The sequence below is a fragment of the Protopterus annectens genome, chromosome 5.part0 (assembly GCF_019279795.1).
Source record: "Protopterus annectens isolate FY-2018-M chromosome 5.part0, PAN1.0, whole genome shotgun sequence".
In the NCBI taxonomy this organism is placed as follows: Eukaryota; Metazoa; Chordata; order Ceratodontiformes; family Protopteridae; genus Protopterus; species Protopterus annectens.
In genome coordinates this window covers 1,965,809,759-1,965,829,734 of record NC_056735.1, presented here as the reverse complement: position 1 = coordinate 1,965,829,734, position 19,976 = coordinate 1,965,809,759, and the positions used below count along the sequence as shown (strand labels likewise).

Here is a 19,976-nt window from a genome sequence, read left to right as displayed (position 1 = left end):
GATGAGTTGGGTTTACGTTTAGATTGGATATGGACCCTATAAAGTGTGGTTGAATTTGGTGGCCGTTTGAAGAGGTGGTATATTGGGGTATGGCTTGGGATTATTTTTATTTCATGGTTTGAGTAGTGATGTTAGAGGACCAGAATTTCTTAGGGTTGTTTTTGTGGTTATATTGAATGTAGGAATAGTGTGATTTTGTTTTGTCCTGTCGTATTTGTCTTTGTTTGATTGTGGAGTTGTCTGTAATACTGAAGATTTATGTTTTTATTCTTTAGCCAGGGAGTCCACACTTTATCCCTGTCTTTTATTAGGATTTTACGTGATTTGATGAGCCATGGGTCATGGTTGTTTTTTATTCTTTTTGTTCATTGAGGGGCTAGGGAGTTAAGAATGCTTAGGAGCGTGCTGGTGAAATGATCAACTGCATCATTAAGGGGAAGTCTTTTTAGGATGGACCAGTGTATAGCTTTAATAGACTGATTAAATACCTCTCTGCTGAATTTTTGTAGGTTGCGTATACTTTTGATCTTGTGTTGCTTTGTGAGTTGAGTGATAGTCCTATGAGTAGATGCTGGTAGGTGGTCACTTAAGGAGTCAGGAAGTGTGCCTGAGGATGTAAAGTTAGAAGGGTTTGAGACTAGTATCCAGTCCAGGTAGTGTGTTGGATGTTGCTTTTGCTATATCTGGTAGGAGTATTTATAAGCTGAGTAAAGCCACATAGGTTTATACCCTTTGTTGGGTTGTGAGAGGTTAGTGTCTACCAGTCAGTGTTAACATCTCCAAGAATAATGGTTTAATTTGGTATTGTTTCAGATATCCAGGCTAGAATATTTTCTGGAATGGGAATGTTTTGCCCAGGAGGGATGCATAAAACAACTATGCAGATGTGTTCTTAGATGTCTTAAGTTTTAGAAATGTTATAAGGATTTCAGCTGTGCAGAATTTTAGTATAGTATTTGAGTATGGATAAACTATGGTAAGCTGCTTACCATATGGCTGCTCTTAGCCTGACTAGCTACCGTTCTCCTAAGGACTGCTTTTACAAGGAAAACATACTTGATAGCTGCTGTTAAACATTTAATCTAGATGCCGGACATCAAACAAGGACACATCATTGTAGGAAACCTTAACAATTATTGCCAGCATCATAGTCTGATTACAAGATTAGTCTATACAGCTAGTGATACATTGTAACTATTTGTTGACCATTTATGTAACTAAAAAGTATATACACTGTGCTTCGTAGCTGTACGGAGCTCCTGTATTGCCGTATATTACATAGTTGGACAGTGTTATGCCTGCTTGACTGGTGGCTAGTTATTGCTGATTAAGGTCTTTCTCATAATAAATGTTTTCCTTCTAGGTCGTCCCCCTCAAACTACCACAGGATAAGACACTCCTGACTGAAAGGACATTACCCTGAAAAATGTACCTGCTACAAGTCTTTGAAATCCAACCTGCAATTTGAATAAGATTAATACCATAACATGTACTTGTACCTTAACACTCTACCTATGTACTGTTTCAAACTGACCTGGGTCTAAAGGCACCTCTAGGCTCCCTCCAAATTGTGTAACCTAGCTTGATTTTCCCCAAGGATCTTACCTCTTTAACCTACAAATCTACCCTGCACACAGTAATTTCATCTGGCTCCCCTGCACATAGGCCATAAAATATACTCTGCAGCTCTTAATCTCTGCAAGGGAACAATCTATAACTTAAAAATAGCCCATACATTTGGTGTAAAACTAAACCAGTAAAATACAACCAAAAAGATACAGATGGAGTGAAATTAAACTAGTACAATACAGCCAAAAATACATTTGGTATAAACAGAAACAAGTGAAAAGATACATTTTGGTGTACAAAGCAAAGAAATAAGTAAGCCCAGGGATATAATTGGAGTTGGTGTTAGCCCCGCTACGCTCGGGTGCACTCCGTTCCTCTCCCTGCCCCCTATTTCCACCCGCCCCCACTAGTGCTACAGTTCAACTAAACTTAGCCACTCCCATCATGCTAACCATCAATCACAGATTCTGCTCCACCCCTGTACCCATTTCCTTCTCTTCCACTATTCCACGTCCTGTAAAGCACAGTCTTCCATCTAACTACCTTACAATCACAAACAACACCTCTCATCATCCACTACACCCACCCCATCTCAAGCAGATCTCTCACTCTCTCATGACCAAACCCAACCAAACTACCCAAACCCACATACATACACTTCTTACTATTGCTCCTAGGTGTATCCACCCTCCCACTGCTAACGTCTATCACTGACAACCAAAAACAAATTAAATTTATCCACATACCAAGAAAAACTACTTCCACTAACATTATTACAACACACCCTTCTACTCAACTAGTCCCATATCACTGCCAGACCTTTTTTATTCACCACTATGCACACAGATTACAGCCATCACACTATCAATCCCAAACAACTATAAAGAACTTTAAGACCCTAAATAAACTACTCAGACTCTATTTTTACCTCAGAAACCAATTCATTCGCTACGGTGATATACACGCAAACCCAGGCCCACAAAATCTAGGAGCCCCAACCCTCAACCTGACTGATACCCCACTCCACTGAGACAAATCCACGCTCCTCATTTTAAATTTAAATGTCAGAAGTATACTAAACAAAGTCCACGACCTTCATGCACTACTCTCCTTTTATCAACCTGAGACAGTCATACTAACAGAGACTTGACTTAAACCAGGCAACCACAACAATGAAATCACTCCACCAGGTTACACTATAATTCATAGTGATAGAATAGGTAAAAAAAGGGGGGGTGTTGCTATAGTGTATGAATCTTACCTCATCCTTGGAAAAAGTAGGCATAACCCCAGACCTCGATAAAGTTGAATTCGCTCTAAAAAAACAAACTTAATGATAGTAAACACATCAGCATCATAGGATGCTACATCCCTCCAGGCAACAATATCCCCATTACAGAAAAACTCCTAGAATGGATATCCAACTCCCTCCCCCAGGAAAGCGTAGTATTAGAAGAAATTAATATTGACTGGCAAAACTGTTCCAGTCATAACCCACTCTCCCATATTAACCTACATGGCCTAATCCAACTCATCACTTCCCCCACAAGAACAGACGAGAACCAAACACCAACCCACTCTAGATTAGATACTCGCATCCCACCCATCAATGATATCCCTAGCAGGGTGTTTACAGGCACCCTGAGTGACCACCAAGCTACATTCTTACTCAGATCAAAATCACCACAACTGACCCAAATATCTACATGCCTAATTAGAAACAAAAAACACTAACCGCTCCAGCTTTATAAACAAACTAAAAATGTGCAACTGGACCCCCCTAAAAAATCTACCTCTTGATGAAGCTGTACTGTATTTCAATACTACCTTCTCAAACACCCTTAACCATCATGCCCCCTCCAGAACAACAAGAATTGCAACTAAATATGCTCCCTGGCTAACCCCAGACACAAAATCCCTCCTCAAAAAAAGAAACGGGGCCTGGACCAACTACCTCAACAGTAAATCCCAATTAAACAAACAAATATACGTTGAACTACGTAACAAAGCCAAAAAACTCACCAAAACAGACAAACGTCATACTACCAAAAGTTACAAGATATGCACAGAAATAACCCCCAAAATTTTGGGCAGCAATTAACTCTATTCTACAGCCAGGTAAAACAACTACCCCAACCCCAACAACCAAGAAGACATCCCCACTCAATTTAATAAATACTTTACAGAAACTGTCCAGACTCTTGCAAACAGCCAACCCTATGACATCCCCACCCCTGCAAACCCACCCCAACTAACAATTGCCCCATGTTCAGCTTCCACACAGAATCAACCAAATCCATTGAAAAACTACTCCACAAGCTCAAACCAACGTCTCTAGCCGCAGATAAATTACCCGCTGAATACCTCCACCTGGCTGCAGAAGCCATATCATATCCTGTCTCCATCCTAATTAACAGATCCATCTCTGAGTATATAGTACCCAGGCTATGGAAAATATCACATATTCCTCTACATAAAGGGGGAACCTCCCTGGAACTCAATAACTACCGCCCTATAGCCATACTACCCACTTTATCTAAAATTATAGATTGGGTAATACATAAGCAGCTAATGAAATATCTCCTAGAAAATAATCTAATAGCAATACAACAACATGGCTTTAGACCCTTCCATAGCACCAACACCACACAGAATTCATCAACATTGTCAATACTCACAGAAACAACGGACCTGTGTCTGCCACCTTCCTTGACTAGGCCAAAGCATTTGATATGGTTAACCACAATAAACTCCTCCTTTCACTAGCAACTCTAAACCTTACCACCCCTGCTATCTCCTGGTTCACAAACTACCTAGAGGGAAGGAAACAAGCTGTTGTGGCAAAACCAACTCTCCCCCTCCCTACCAGTTTCCCTAGGAGTTACCCCAAGGCTCTATCCTGGGGCCACTTCTTTTTACCCTCTTCACCTATCAGCTCCCAGACAGTATTCCTAAAGCCTCAGTAGTGCAATATGCAGATGATACCACCATAATATGCACAGCCAAATCAATTGACATCCTTCACTCCCCTAACACAAGAATGCTTTTCCCTAGCGGAAACTTGGATTACAAACCAAAGGCTCATTCTGAAGCCAAGTAAAACAAAGCTAGTACTCTTTAGCTCCCACAGAGCCACACCTCCCACTGATTCTTTCTTCATCTCCTCCTTTAACATGACCACAATCACCCCCACAAATCATACCCAACTCTTAGGGGTTGAAATATATAATCACCTTAGATTTGACCTACATATTTCTGTAACCATAAAAAAGTACATAAAAACTTGGCCTACTGTATCACAATAAAAAATTCCTCACTGACCACTCCAAAACTACAATAGAGAGGACTTGGCTACTATCCATCCTACTTTGCCTCCCCCATGCTTACAAATCTCTGCAAATCCGACCTAAACAAACAATAGTTGTTATAATAAGACAGCCAAATTCGCTACAACCTCTCCCATCAGAACACACCACTGTGAATGCCTAAAAAAACTCAATTGGCTAGAACTACCACTACTACTACAACTCAATCAACTATCACTAGCCTACAAAATACATAACTGATAACACCCCAGCCCTACAAAATCTTTTGCAACCACCAGGCCCTTGAGGTCTAGTGCACAAAACCACCTCAAAGTAACCAAATATAACAATGAAGCTGGTAACTCTGTCTACAGCCACTGTATAGCAAAAACCTGGAACTCCCTTCCTGCCCACATAACTGACAACAAATCCCCATCACAGTTCAAGAAACTTGTTAAAACTCAATTTTTGAATAATCGACTGTGCTCCTGTATCCCCCCTGGCTAATGTCTCATTAGAACACTTCACCTAACTTAAGTAACTCTGCTAAGTCAACTAATCATAGTACTGTACCCACTTAGGACTGTCTACTGCTCATCCCATCTCTCCAGGAGTTAGGGAAAACTACTCCAACAATGTTGTGCTTTCCATAAGCAACTAAAACCAGGAGAAGACATATTGTAAATCAATTTATCCTCAACTAAAACCAGGCGAAGACATAGTAAATCAATCTATCCTTCTCAACTATAGCGAGCATCATCTGCTCTTTCGGAACCTTATTCTACATCTCTCTGCTTTTACTCTGATAGTAAATCTGTCACAGGAATCCTAAACTTAGGAATAGCTTCTAAAATGTAATAGTATATTGTAAAGAACGAATGTATCATATCTGTTAGTTAACATGTATGTCAAAGTCTCTTCTATGGAAATTGTATGTCAAAAGTCTGTCCTTAAAACTGTGTTTTGTAAAAAAAAAAAAAAAAAAAAAAATTCTCTTAGGTTCATAGGTAGGTACTAGGCTATTGGCCCAAGGGCCTACATAAGCCTAGCCAGCAAGGTTCCATGGCTTATGCCACCCAAGAAAGTTATTTTCCTGTGCCACTGTTGAGCAGAGACACAGAAGTGATCCCGGGGTGTATTTCCTATGTCCCATTCACTCATCAAGATTTTTCTTGAGGGCTAATGAAGAACTTTGCTTGACATAGATGGGTAGCTTGTTCCAGAGTATAGGAAGTCTCTGGGACAGGAATCTATCCCTCCAGCGTGTCCTGTTTATTGTGGTGACAAGGTTTAGGTCCCTAGAGTGTGTAGCTCGGTAGGATTGGGATTTCTTTAGGTTCAGCATGTCCAACAGCTCTGGGTTTGACATAGCTTTATATGTTAGGCAGAGATCACCTCAGAGTAGGCGATATGCTACGGAGTAAAGCTGGAGTTTTTTGAGGCGGTCAATGTAGGGCATTTGTTTGAGGCCAGTAATCCTCTTTGTGATGTATTTCTGTGGCCTTTCCAGCTGCTGCAGATGTCTTGTGAGGTACATTCCAAAAGGGGCGTTGTACTCTATAATGGGTTTAATGATTGTTGAGTAGAGGGGAACAATGACCTCTTTTTTTTCCTGGATGAGAACCCTTCTATGACAGTGCATCACGTAGAAAGGCTTCCTGACTACTGTGGCGATGTGACTGTCAAAGGAGAGACTACTGTCCACCTGGGTCCCAAGGTCTCTCATCACGCATTTGGTGTTAAGTAGATTGCTGTCTGTGGTAGTTCATGGGTACAGAGTTTTTACCAAGGGGGATGACGCTGCACTTTTTGGCATTGAGCTTGAGGCCATGGCTCTGACACCAAGGCATCTGTAGGATGTCCACATCATTTGGGGACTTTATGGCTCCTAGTTTGCAGTCATCTGCGAACTTCATTAGCCAGAGGCCTTCTGTGTTAGTCTGTACTTCAGAGAAGTATATACCAAACAGGAGAGGTCCCAGGATGGAACCCTGTGGTACTCCACTTGTCACTGCTTTGAGGTCAGATTTGGAGTCTGCAACTTTTACAGTGTGGGGTTCTCTCAGTGAGCCATTTGGCAACCCATCTTGTGACGTAGGGATTTACACCTAGTTTAGTGAGTTGAGCTATAATTCCAGAATGGGTGATGGTGTCGAAAGCCTTGGCGAGGTCAAGATAGGCTGTGTGAACCACCTTACCCTCATCCACGGCTTTGGTGACTGCCTCAAAGAAGTCGATCAGGTTCAGGAGGCAGGATCTGCCTTTCACAAACCTGAGCTGGGTGGGATCCAGAGTTTGGAGGTTACCAATGTCTTTGAGTTCCATGATACATTCCATGGCCTTGCAGACCAGGCTCGTCAGGCTAATAGGTCGATAGTTCCTGGGATCAGTGCTGGCTCCCCCTTTGTGGAGTGGGATAACTGTTGCTGTGCGCCATTCAGTGGGCACAAAGCCTGATGCAAGGCTATTATTAAACATGGTGCTTAAGTGGGGAGCCAGTTCGTTCTGAAGTTCGTGTAAAATGCAGCCTGGGATGTTGTCCGGTCCCATGGATGCTGCGTTTTTGGCTTTAGAGAGTGCAGCTTTTACCTGCGTAGTTGTGATTACAGGGAACTCTGCATTCTTCCTGTATAGATATGGGCCCTTTAGGGGGTGAGAGAGGGTAAAGTTAGCACTGAACCTATCTGCCTGGATGTTGGCAATATCAGTTGGTTCTGTAATTTTCGTGCCTTTGTGCTGTAACTCAGAGCAGATCTGGGTGTTGCCATCTAGATTCTTGACATAGCTATAAAATGCTTTGTGGTTGTCCTTGGATTTAGTGGCAATTTTGTTTTCGTAGCTAGCTTTGGAGGATCTTGTAAGGGATTTCAGCTTCTTACTGAGTCTGACCAGGGAGCTCGTCCACTCATGGGATTTTACTCTCTTGCAACAGTTTCTTCCTCCTGTTGTACAGTTTGCTTATGACAGAGGGCCACCAGATTGGCTTCCTTTTTTTGGAAGATAGCGTCTTGATTCTGTTTGGGATAGCACGATCCATGCACTTGTGTAAGTGCTTATAGAGTGCATTTGTGTAGGATTCAGCAGTTGTAACTGTATTGCCCATCTGCATGGGTGTCATGAAGTTCACCACTTCTGTCTTAAGAAGCATGAAGTTGGCTTTGAAGAAATTTTTCAGTGGGGTTTCCTTAATGGGGGGTGGGGGTGGGATGTGGATATCAAGGGTGATGAGCTTATGGTCGGATCGGACCAACGAGGAGTTGACTTCAGGTGTGGAACACCTGTCACTCATGTTGGTAATGACTAGGTCTAGGATATTGTTGCCCCTACTGGGGTGTGGATAAGTTGATCTAGGGCATTGGAGTTTATGAATTCCAGAAAGCATTGAGCTAAGGTCTTGGTACACAAGTAGTTTTCCCAGTTAATGGTGGGGTAGTTGAAGTCGCCCATTATTAGGGTGTTTGATTGAACCCCAAAATTTTCCAGTACATCAAGAAAAGAGGAGTGGGAATCCTGGGGCGTGGTGGGGGATCTGTAGAAAGCTACAATTTGGATTGCTGTTTTGCCCAGAGTTAGTTGCACTTGGATAACCTCGGATGCATTATGCTGAGCAACTAGCCTGGAGGTGTGGATATCATTAATGAATATGGACACACCTCCGCCTTTGGTGTTTCGGTCCAGGTTACATGGCCGAAAAGTGTGGTATGAGTTATAGCCTGGTAGTGCAGGGGTGCTCTCTGGAGCCTTGGGCCAGGTGTCAGTCACTGCACAGATATCGATGTTCTCCATTTTAAGGAGTGCCTCGAGTGAGTGCATTTTGAGATTGACTTCTAGCATTGCGTAGCATTACCCTCAGTTTTTGCTTGCCTGTTCCTGTTATGGTGGTGAATTTGTTATTTGAACCCTGCCTAAAAAAGGCACTATAGGGGCAGCAAGAGCCTTAGCCAGGATCTGGAATCCCAGGGGTGACAGGTGCAGGCCATCTGTGGCAAAGCATTGTGGTCTGTTGACCATGTCATCCCAAGTAGACAGATACTGGATCCCCTTAGAATGACATCAGAAGCTTAGCCAATTGTTGAAGTCAATCATTTTGTCCTTGTACTGCGGTATCATTCTGGGCGATGGCAGAATGCTACTCAGGGCTAGGGTCATACCTGCCCTGGGCTACAAGATCGGAGAGCTCTTCCATTTCTCTTTTCATGTAGTCCAGGGAGGCATGTCTCTGTCATTGTCCATGTTGGTGTGAATGACCTGAGTCATATTTGTACTTGTTGTGGAGTGACCTGAGGGCATGGGTTATGTGGTGGATCCAGGCAGCTGACAGTAACCTTCCCCTTCTTTTGCCTGGTGAGTGGGACATCAGTGTGCCTGACTATAGAGTCACCTATGACTAGTGTGTTGGGTACGTTGTTTTGCCTTATTGGCTGTGGTTGAGTGGCCCACTGAGTCTGTGGGCTGTGTCTCATTTGGGTTGTGTTGGGGGATGGAGGTTGCTTGCGCTTCTGCTTTGGAGGTCTCTGTTGCTTAGATTATTATTGAGAGCCTCCGCAAATGTTTTTGCGTTACTATGTGTGGATTTTGGTGGTGTAGATTTAGTGAGACTATGTGATGAGTGTGATGTGGTGCAAATGTTTACCCTTCTCCTCATGACTGTCAAGTTCAGTCTTAGTTAGAGAGAGCTTTACCTCCAGTTTGGCTAGATACATGCATCTCTCACAGGTTGTAGTGTTGAGTGGTAGGAGGAGAGGGTTGTCTGTGTACATGAGGCAATTTCTACATTGCCTCAAGATGCCCAGATTTATCAGATAGGCAGGTGGGAACACTGGAAGCTGACCCTTGGACATGCCTGAATAAAAAAATTTTCCTCTAGATAAGTGAGGAAAGTGAGTACAGGAGTTGTTTTTCTCTAAGCAAGTGAGAAAAGTAAGTACAAAAACTGTTTTCCTCTAGGTAATGAGGAAGACTGAGTGCTATAGTAATTAGTAGCTTTAGTGTTTACAAGTTATGAACAAGTGCTGAGCCTTCACTGAAAATGGACTTGTAATCCAGTTGGACTCCCCGGTCAAGAAATGTAAAATAAATAAATCAAGTTATTGGGGAAAATTAGGACTGTCTACTCTGATATTATGCCGTAACCATTGGGGGGGGGGGGGGGTCTGTGTCTTATTTCTGGATGTAGCCAAGTCTCTGTAATAGCAAGGATGTCTGGTATAGTGCGTGTTAACCAGGCATGTAAAGGTACCAGTTTACTGCACATGCTGCTGATATTAATAGTGATAAGTCTCTATTGTCTGTGTAGTAGGAATGGGACCTGGGTTGGGGTGAATATCCCCGCACAAGTTCAAGGACATGAAAGAATTTCTGGTTGTTTTAGGAGTTTTAAGTAATTTGGGTATTTGTATTAGTTTTAGATTGTAGTAGATAGTATTGAGAACTTTAGGGTGGGAATAGACGAAGATCGGTATAGAATCAGTGTTGGGGGTTACTTGGGAGAAACTTGTGGTGGAGGGATTGAGTGGTGGTGATGAGGTAATAGTTGAGGTATACGTTTGTAGTAGCGTTGCTGGAGGAGTTGGGGTAGAAAGGAGAAGGGAAGAGAAATGAGAGGCAGGAGTAAAACTTTCTCACAGTAAGCAAAGATAACACTCAGTGATGCCCTATTTTCAAATCATATAGCCAAATTATAGAACTCTCTACCCTACACCCTTCAAAACGCACCTGAATCTACCAGCTTTAAACTACTACTATTTGAACATCTATCCAAGAACTGGCATTGCTCCTTTGCCAAACCTGACACGATTATATATATATATATATATCAACACATTGTCCACTCCTTATCTCATTTTCTCCCTCCTCTCCTCCATGTTTATTACTACTCAAAAATAAATATATATAAAGGAAATGTCATTTGGTCATAACTATTTAATATATACACACTACTAACTTAATTTTTTTCACAGTGATCTTCACTGAAATGCTCGTGTTTTTCTTTTTGAACCTCTATCTGCTAGAAATACTGGAAAACTGTATTGAATACTACTTTGTATACACTAACTAGAAGATATGTATTCTGCATCTTACTATATGTATACTGTTGTACTATCTAATTATTGTATATTGTTTGTATTTCTGTGGAGCTTTTCTCCCCGGGCCTCCACTGAAAATGGCCTTTTGGCTTAGTCGGACTTTCCCGGTAAACCGATGTAAATAAATAATGCTATACTGATGTAAAGTGACGTATATTTATGTAGTGCAAAAAAGTACTTTTCTGTTAATGGGGCAGCAGTTGTTTGGAAACATAAGTTGCAGCAAAATGTACACGTAAAACTTCCTGCACATTTCATCCTAATTACATGTTGACATTTTCAAACGAGGTTCCTATTTCTGAAAGCCCTTTGTCCACCTTTGCAGTGGACATTTTCACCACATGTTGGTATTTCTCCACTGCCTTTGCCCCCATTTTCCTTCTGTGTAGGTTGACAGACACGTCTCACAGCATTAAAAATGTTAACCCACTGACAGTTAAAAATCAGCTGATGCTGGGAAAGTGGAGCACTGCCTTACTTTTTCACAGAATCACCTGTATGATTTACAACCTGTTTATGAAGTGACAGGCAATGTTTGTAAAAGAGGGGTGTAGACGCAGCACTGACTTCGGCCAAAATCAGTGACTGTCAGTAACACTACGAGAAGACAGTGAAAATTAACAGCAGAATACCACAACAAAATAATCAGCAGTCACTTGCGAGAAGTCAGTATTACCCTGAGAAGAAAGGCAGAATTCAAAGGAGGACACAAGAAAACAACAAGCAGTACTGACCTGTTACACATTCAATAATGCTGTCAAAACGCCGATGACATAAAAAGCAGGAAGAAAGAAGCAGTACTGACCTGTTACACATTCAATAATGCTGTCAAAACGCCGATGACATAAAAACCAGGAAGAAAGAAGCAGCACTGACTTGACAGCAACGGCACATTTTCTGTGCTGCCCTCTTCACGGTTTATCACCATTTTCCATTTTCAGTCAATGGCGAGGAGAAATCAGTAGTACTGTTACAATCAAGGCCAAATTACAAGCAGAACCGAACAATAAAATGAGCACTACTGACGTGAGAAAATGAATAATCCTGTGAGAAGGAACACAAAATGAAAAGGTCAGAAAAATGCGCAGCACTGACTTCACATGAAGCTCATATTCTGACTACTGCCCCGTTAATGGAAAAGTGCCTGCAAAAATACGTTTTTGACAGTTCTAAAACTCTGTGCACGACAGTTTGTTTGATTTTAACTAACATATGGTGTAGTCAGGGAAGATGACTAAAAAGAGTTGAACATACTTTGCTGGCTCAGCCTGGAACAAAGCCAAGTTATCAAGCCAACAGTCATTTCATGGACAACAGCTATCAACAGTTCCCAACACCATAGCTCCCTTGAAAAGTTCCATGCAAACGTACTTTCACCCCTTTCCTTACAGAAAGTGTTTTTGTGAGCAAATTGGCTGGAAAGTTTGTAATGCACCATTTTCAGTAGGTATTTCTCTCTGACCGCATCACCTTCCATATAATAAAATCATGCCCTTCAGACTTGCAGTATTTGAGTATACAGGTATCTTCTTGAATGTTATTGGTAAGGCATATATCTACACCTTTTTTTCATTATTTGCATATGTCTGAACTTGTTGTCATTGCCATCTTTACACAGCCTATATATATATATATTTTTTTTTATATAAACACAAATGTGACAGTGGGCATAAGTTCTAGTTCTAGTGTTCAGCACTGAATTTGCACATGTGCTTAAGTGCCCCTACTTGCAGGCACACATTTATTGTATGCACGCATTTTGTACGTGTGCGTGCACTGTCGTGCACATACATGTACAGTGCTTTTCTTAATGGCTGAAAACCTAGCATGTAGTGCTGAATATTTTATGATGATTCTTTGGCAGCATGTGAGGTGTCTGCATCCTGTCACTGAATAAAATTGCAAACTGTTATATTTGTGTATTTGTGTCCTGCTCACTTGCGTAAGCTTGACTGAATTGTTCTTTTAAATCCTAGGTGCATTTCAGGCTGGAACCTAATAAGCAAAATATTTCATTGTTTTTTGTAAAGTGATTAACAGCGACTAAATGCAATATCGTGTAACCATCAGAGAATGCACCCTGTAAACTCAGCATTCAGTTTTAGGAGCACTTTTACAATTAAAGATTGAAGGCCAAATGTATTTTTTGTTTTCTAAAGTTTCTGTGATCTGTTTAGTATTACTTTTTCTGCCAGTTTTGTTGGATTTCATCAAAACAGACAAAACTATGGGTTGTTATTCCCTTGTACAACTGGCTGATTAGAATTCTTCTGCATTTCTGTCCCTAATGCCCATGGTATTCAAAGCAATGGTTCCTCTTGGTTGCACAGACTACCTTGCAGATATGCTTTAATGATTTTTGCATGTCACCTTTTTGACAGCATTAGGCAAGAGAGATTTTCATCAGTTAAGCAACACCTGTACATATTTCTGCCTTTCTTGCTAAAATATCCTAATTTGTTCTTAACAGGAGCAAATCATTGAATGATGTGAATGAAGAAATAAGTGCAGAAGTAAATGTAGAAGTAAATGCAGAGCCAGATGAAGAATCCAAAGCTAGATTGCACCAGGTTCGTTATGAAGAAATGCAGAAAATCAAAAATGTGCTCCAAGAACAGGATCAGCAGTGGCAGGATGTGAGTATTGTTTTTGGACATTGTCAGACAAAGTAGCTGCACATTAGTGTTTGCATCAGGGGTTTATTTCGGATCATGTATCTCCTTTCAGAACTAGGGAAAAAGTATACCCTGGGAGAGATTTTGCAGACATTCACTTCTCGTTGCTAATACTGTCCACTTGTAGGCCTTGTATTTTAGGCAGTAAGTTTGTTTTAATGGATCACCCTACAGCATGTCCCAATGGAATACAAAGCCTTGTAAAAGATTAATGCATGATGCAGTAGTCTGCTTTTTGTTTAGGTCATTTTAGTCACAGTGGTTTAAAATTATTTTAAGCAACATTTATTTATTTATTTTTTTCTCTTATGTTTGCAGTGAAGCACGTTGTCCAAATCACATTCTAGTTTCCAGATAATGTCATGCATTTTCTAATATTCAAACTAATAATGATTGCTACATGACTTTGGCACTTGCTGAGATGACCATACATCTCTGTGCATTGGTAGTTTGTTGCTGCTAAATGCACTGATTTATGGTTGGCAAGGGACTGTTGATCAAGGCTTTATTTAGCTAATTTTTTTTACTTGTTTGTTAACTGGGTAACTGGGCTAGCCTAAAAGCCCTTTTAACCATGATCCAGGCGTGGAAAGTATCACAAGCAGATGTAGTAATATGTAGCACTGGTACAATACATAACAATACAGTAATTTCACTACTTAGTAATCTAGTTATCCAAATGTAAAGTTTACAGTAAGGGAAATATGTAGTAATATGTTGTCGTAGAATTGTTAGTGAAGATTTTGTTTTGAAATACAATCTCTGAACCATTTGCACTTATTTTCAGCAGAGAGGTGCTCCTTTATATATCGTAGAAGGTTAGCAGAAGTTGCTCCTTTCTCATGCTCAGTGGTAGGTTATTCAGCTTTGAGTGTGCAGTATTAAATGTCAGTAGTAGGCAGGGGTGTAACCATGATTTGGGGAGTTTAACATCAGTGCATACCACCTTCTTGAATGCTCCCATCAGCATTAACAAGGACATGTTTCTGGATTGTACTTTTGTTTGTAATTTCTGCTAATTCTAAATTGTTTAGCCTGTAGCAAAAAAAAAAAAAATGCAGAGCTACTGCAAAGGGTTCTGACTGAGCAATTGCAGCCTTGATTGCTGAACAATAAAAATCAAAGAATCGCAAGCAACCAAGAGCAGTTCAGAATACTTCAGCAGTAAATACAGTTTTAACAGAAGCAGGTAAACTAAGCAGAGAAAAGGCTGTGGCAGATGCTAATAGAAAGGAGCCATAGTGGAAGGGGAAGAACAAGTTGTTATGGTTAAGTACAATGTAACCTTAAGTATTCATTTCAACAAAAATGGAAGTGTGACTTATCAGGAGAAACTTTTGTATATTAGATTCTGGCTGATGAGCCCTTCCACATAGTCAGGTTTTTAGTTTCTTGGTAAAACGTTTTGGGAATTGTAATGAGAATAAAAGGAGTTAAGATTACATTTACATTTTTCTAAATATTATGAAAACTAAGGAATCCAAAATATAATGTAAAATATTAGGATCCAAAATGCACAACTGATGAATATAGCTAGGACCACAGGAAATTCTATTAAAGTCACTCACGCATGTAAAATTAATGTTTAGAATGTACAAGCTCCCCATCTAGTGGCCAAACATACTAATAAACTTCAGACCAGGCTGAAAGAAGCCCCAGTATTAACAATTCATCTATGGTCTCTTGTAATTAAAATATGTGCAAAACTGATCGAAGTCCACCTTGTTCTTGGCCACATATACAATAGAAGTGAAAACAGTGTTTGATTCATAGTAAATCTTTATAAAGCTTTAGCTTCTGTTTACATCTGATGTTACTATATGCTCAACAATTCTGTGTTTCAACATCATAGAGGTTCAGCCTACGTAAAAAAAAAACATTGTGGGCACATTTCACTAAAGAAAACCATAGGAGCAACACCAGGGAACATAATAGGCCTAGCCATATACACCTTTAAGCAGACGCACTTGAAAGTTCCTGCCACCTTTTAGGAGCACTTAATAGTGCCAACACCTAAATCAGGGCCATACGTGGTAACCCTGGAGTAAATTTACAGCTATCCTTCTAGTAGGTCTGTAGGAAAATCCTATGCTAGCCACCTTGTGGACCATTTGAAGTCTAGTCAATTGCCTTTTCAAAGGTGAGAATAAAACCCTTTACCTTGTGTATGGAAGATGAACACCACCAGTATAAAAGCCCCCAACTCCCAAAAAAGCCCCAAGCATCAAGACTAGTACTTTCCTTTACCTATAGTGATCCAGATTTTAGAGATGTAGTGGTTGTAACTCCCATCCTGCCCATATAATAAGTAACAACTCCTCAACCCAATTCAAGAAACTACTCAAAATACACTTCCTGAATAATAGACTATGCTCCTGTACCACTCCTGGCTAGTAATTCATTATTTTTTGCTATAATCAACTAGAGTAATATATTGTAACTGCAGGCTTTCATTGTCCATATGTTTAGATGTAAAGTCTCATCTTTGATAAGACCACCAATTGTACATCCATATTCTCTAAGGTGTGAGAACTGTGTCTTATGTATGTTGTCAAGTGTGCCTTTTTGTTATACTTTCTGTCATAATATATTAGTTATACGATTGTTATGGAGTTTCTCCCTGGGCCTCCACTGAAAATGGATTTATACCCAGCTGGACTCTCCCAGTTAAAAAATGTAAAATAAAATAAAGTTATTGCATAGGCAAGGAATCCACAGAGTAAGGTACCTATCCATACAGTGAGTCTTGTTTATTTCTTGATGTAAATCTAGGTCCCGTGTGGGTGTTTGTAAATCCTCCATTTTTATGAAGAAATATGAAGTCGTATAGCACTGGGTCTTTCATGGCTCAAAAACCAAGACACACAGATCTCCTTGGAGTAGCAGGTGGTTTGAGTATGAGGAGAATTGTGCTAATCTAGTAGAATACTTAAAGGATTTAAGACCTTTTAATTTTTTATTAAAAATCATTGTTGCCGTTTTACTTAGTGGTATGTTTGGATATGTAAATACCAAAAGGGGAACAGTAGATTTTATGATGGGCCTGATGAGGAAAAAGTATCCCTTGGAAATGAACTGTGTCAGGAGGTTTTCCTGACTGTGTGATACAGTATGATCAAATGTGAGAGACAGTTGTCTACATACGCACCCAGGTTTCTTATGATCATACCGGTTTGAAGGAGAGTACCATGTATAACACGAGGTGGTCAGCTTTTTGTCTGTGCACTGCTATGCTTTACTTTTTTGTATTTAAGAATGTGTTTATTCCAGCTGTATTGGAGCAGTTTAGTGTTGGTGGATGATTCTAGAACAGTGCCCAGCTTGCAGTCATCAGAGCAGTTGATCAACCACACTTCAGGGATATTGGCCTGGATGGCTGCTAAATAAAACCAAACCAGAGAGGGCCCAGCAATGATTCCTGTGGTACCCTAGCAGTTACAATTTTATATTCAGAGAGGGTACTGGCAACTGTTACTACTTAGGATATGTTGGATAGCAAGGTTTCAAACAAGCGACAACATAAGGATTTACATTGTTTGTCTAACTTTTCAGTTATACCAGCATGGGGGAGATAGGGTCAAGAGATTTTTCCAGGTGAAGATGAGCTGCATCCACAATGGAACAGTGCCCGCAGCCTCTGTAACCTTTCAAAGAAATTAACCATGATAAGGAGGCAGAACATACCCTTCACTAAACCAAACTGAATGAGGTCTAGATCAGTTAAGTTGTCTTTGCCTGCATAAATAAGTTTTGCTATGATATATTCCATGGTTTTGTACATAAGACTGGTGAGGCTGATTGGCCTGTAATTACTTGGGTCTGTAGAGGAATGACCTTTGTGTAGTGGAGTCAGAGCCTTTTCTCCAGGCCTCTGTTACAAACCACATGGAAAGGCTGAGGTTAAACAGTTTAATTATGGGCTTGAATACTGCATACTTGGCATGGATGAGAATTGAGCCTGGTATGTTACGTGTGTGCGCATGTGCCTTCAGTGAAGGTTAGGTGCTGGGCTGGCAACTCGACATCGTAAAACTCTACTGCCAATCAATCTCTGGACCGGTGATCTGTTGTGGAAACCCCTAAGTGGCGGAGACCAAAGACGTTGCTATGTTATCTTGTCTTGTAGAAACATTAGTTTTAGTCTTACATGTTCTTAGACTTTTTGCAAGATCAATGGATGGGCGACTGTAAATTCACTCCTGAGTTGGCACCCATGTCCCTCCTGGACAGAAGTATCAACTACCATAGACCTCTCTGAACTTCATTCACCTAACCACCAACAGTTGGGGCAACTTGAGATAAATATGGCTAGACTTGTAAGAGCTCTAAGGCCATTTGCCTAGTAACCTGCTATGATGGGGGGGTACAGGCAGGTGCTAGGTTGGTTATGACTAGCTCACGAACATTAGAGCCTTTAAAAGGTAGTTTTATCATTTGTTGTAGTGCATTGGTTGTTATCATAGTCCAGGAAATGCTGAGCATGTGCATTTTTAAGTGTAATTGTGCCGGTTAGTGCTTCGAGTAACTGAAATTCCCCAACAAGAAGGTATTGGGTTTGATACCTTAATATCACTGAGTGGTTAGATAAGTTCCATGGCCTTTGGGTGACATTAAAGGGGATCTGTTAGCTGGTAAGGAAGTAATAGTTGGATTTGTTATGGGTGATTTGTATTTCTAGGAGCTCCAGAGTTACACAAAGACAAGCACGCATCATAGGAGCTAACTTCTGGTATAGGAGTACTGTCATTTCACTGAAGCCATATTTCAGTAACTCTACAAATGTGAATGTATTAGAGTTGGGGGAGGGGCTTGTATTCTGGAATCTTTGTTTAGATCCCCAGCATTGAGTAGTACCACCATAATGTCTGAATTTGGGTTTGAGTGTGTCCTATAAGAATGTCCAGTAGGGAGGTTGCCCAAAAGCCATCATAGGGCACCAAAGGCTTGTATGTGGAAGTTCTGGTATGATAGGCGAGTACAAACTTAATCAGTTTCTGCATGAAGACATTAAATTCAAAATATGAACTTGTGATTTGCTACAATTGTTACCTCAAAGCACTTGGCTCCCCCCTTCATTTTATTGGAATGTGGGTATATAGGGAGAGGGTAGTCCAATATACACACATACCAATTCCATTTTAAACAGACATCAAGTATCATCTGTAAACATTCTATAGTATCCTTAACCCTTGCCCGCACCAGATTTAGCAGTAGTTTAAAAATAATTCCACAAATTTGGACAAGAGCTTAGTTAATGAACCCTGCTGAGAAACACACAGGCAGGAGAACTGGGAAGAATCTGTCTGCATGGATGAATTTCAGGTAGCATATAAAAAATTAGGTTCTGGTGTAGGCAGTCGGCTGCAGTCTAAGCATGTCAGATAACATGTCATGACTTTGATAAAAAGTAGAATCCAGCAGTTGTATACAAGCTTCACTTTGGTATAGAAGTTTTATCACATAAAACCATCCTCTCCCCATGTCTGCCTGCATAGTAATAATTAAGTTGTCATTTAATTTGTTCAAATACTGTATCTGTAACGGATTTAAATTGCCAATTTTTCAAAATATCTGGGAGCCCTTAAAATGTAAATGTTTTCATTACAGCATGTTCAAAGGCCTTCAGTTATGATGTTATTGTAAAGAAGTATCTGGGTGCTATTTTAAACTGCACCATATTGTAAAACTCACTTTGACAATTTGAATGCCTTTTAAAACAAAGTCCTTATTTGTTCTGAATTCATAAACAGTTATATAACCTAACCTAAAATCATTAGTATTAAAAGCCGAATTTTATGTAGTTTGTATTGTTGTTGGTTTATGTATTTTTGTATTCTGTTAACCAATAACATAGGTTTAATTTCCTATGTAACAATAATTCAGAATCTTGTTTTATGAAAATAAATCTTTTCATTAAAAAAAAGCCAAATTTTAAAGATTGATACACAAGTGATGCATTGCAGATTACTATTTACTTGTTGGCTTTAATATGATGGAATCTGTTTTTTTGCCACTCTGCTCCTAGAATAACAGTAACCCATTAACACCAAGGGTTATACTGTTTGATTGTTGAGCAGTATTTTACAGGGACTTTTTATAACCTTGATTTTCTCAGTCAGGATCGCACATAACTAAATAAACTTAAAACCCATACATTAACACTAAGGCGTACGTGGGTTATGCCAGGTTATTCCCTTGCCAGTAATAAAAATTCAGTATCTATAATTGCAAAGGGGTATGCATTTTAAAATTGCATAGTTGAATATCATGACAATATGACTATAGATAAATAGCAGGTATCAGAAAGCACCTTGCACCTATACACTTACTAGAGAAAGAGA

At 40.2% G+C, this 19,976-nt stretch overlaps 1 protein-coding gene across 11 annotated transcripts in view; it reads left to right on the top strand.

The window, feature by feature from the left end:
• Positions 1–19,976, top strand: part of LMO7 (LIM domain 7) — a 921,898-nt gene that overhangs the window by 542,724 nt on the left and 359,198 nt on the right. For all 11 annotated transcript variants that reach the window (XM_044071726.1, XM_044071729.1, XM_044071732.1 and 8 more), the window contains one exon: positions 13,431–13,596. In XM_044071726.1, coding sequence (XP_043927661.1) covers positions 13,431–13,596 — 166 coding nt within the window. The remainder of the gene's footprint in view (positions 1–13,430; positions 13,597–19,976) is intronic.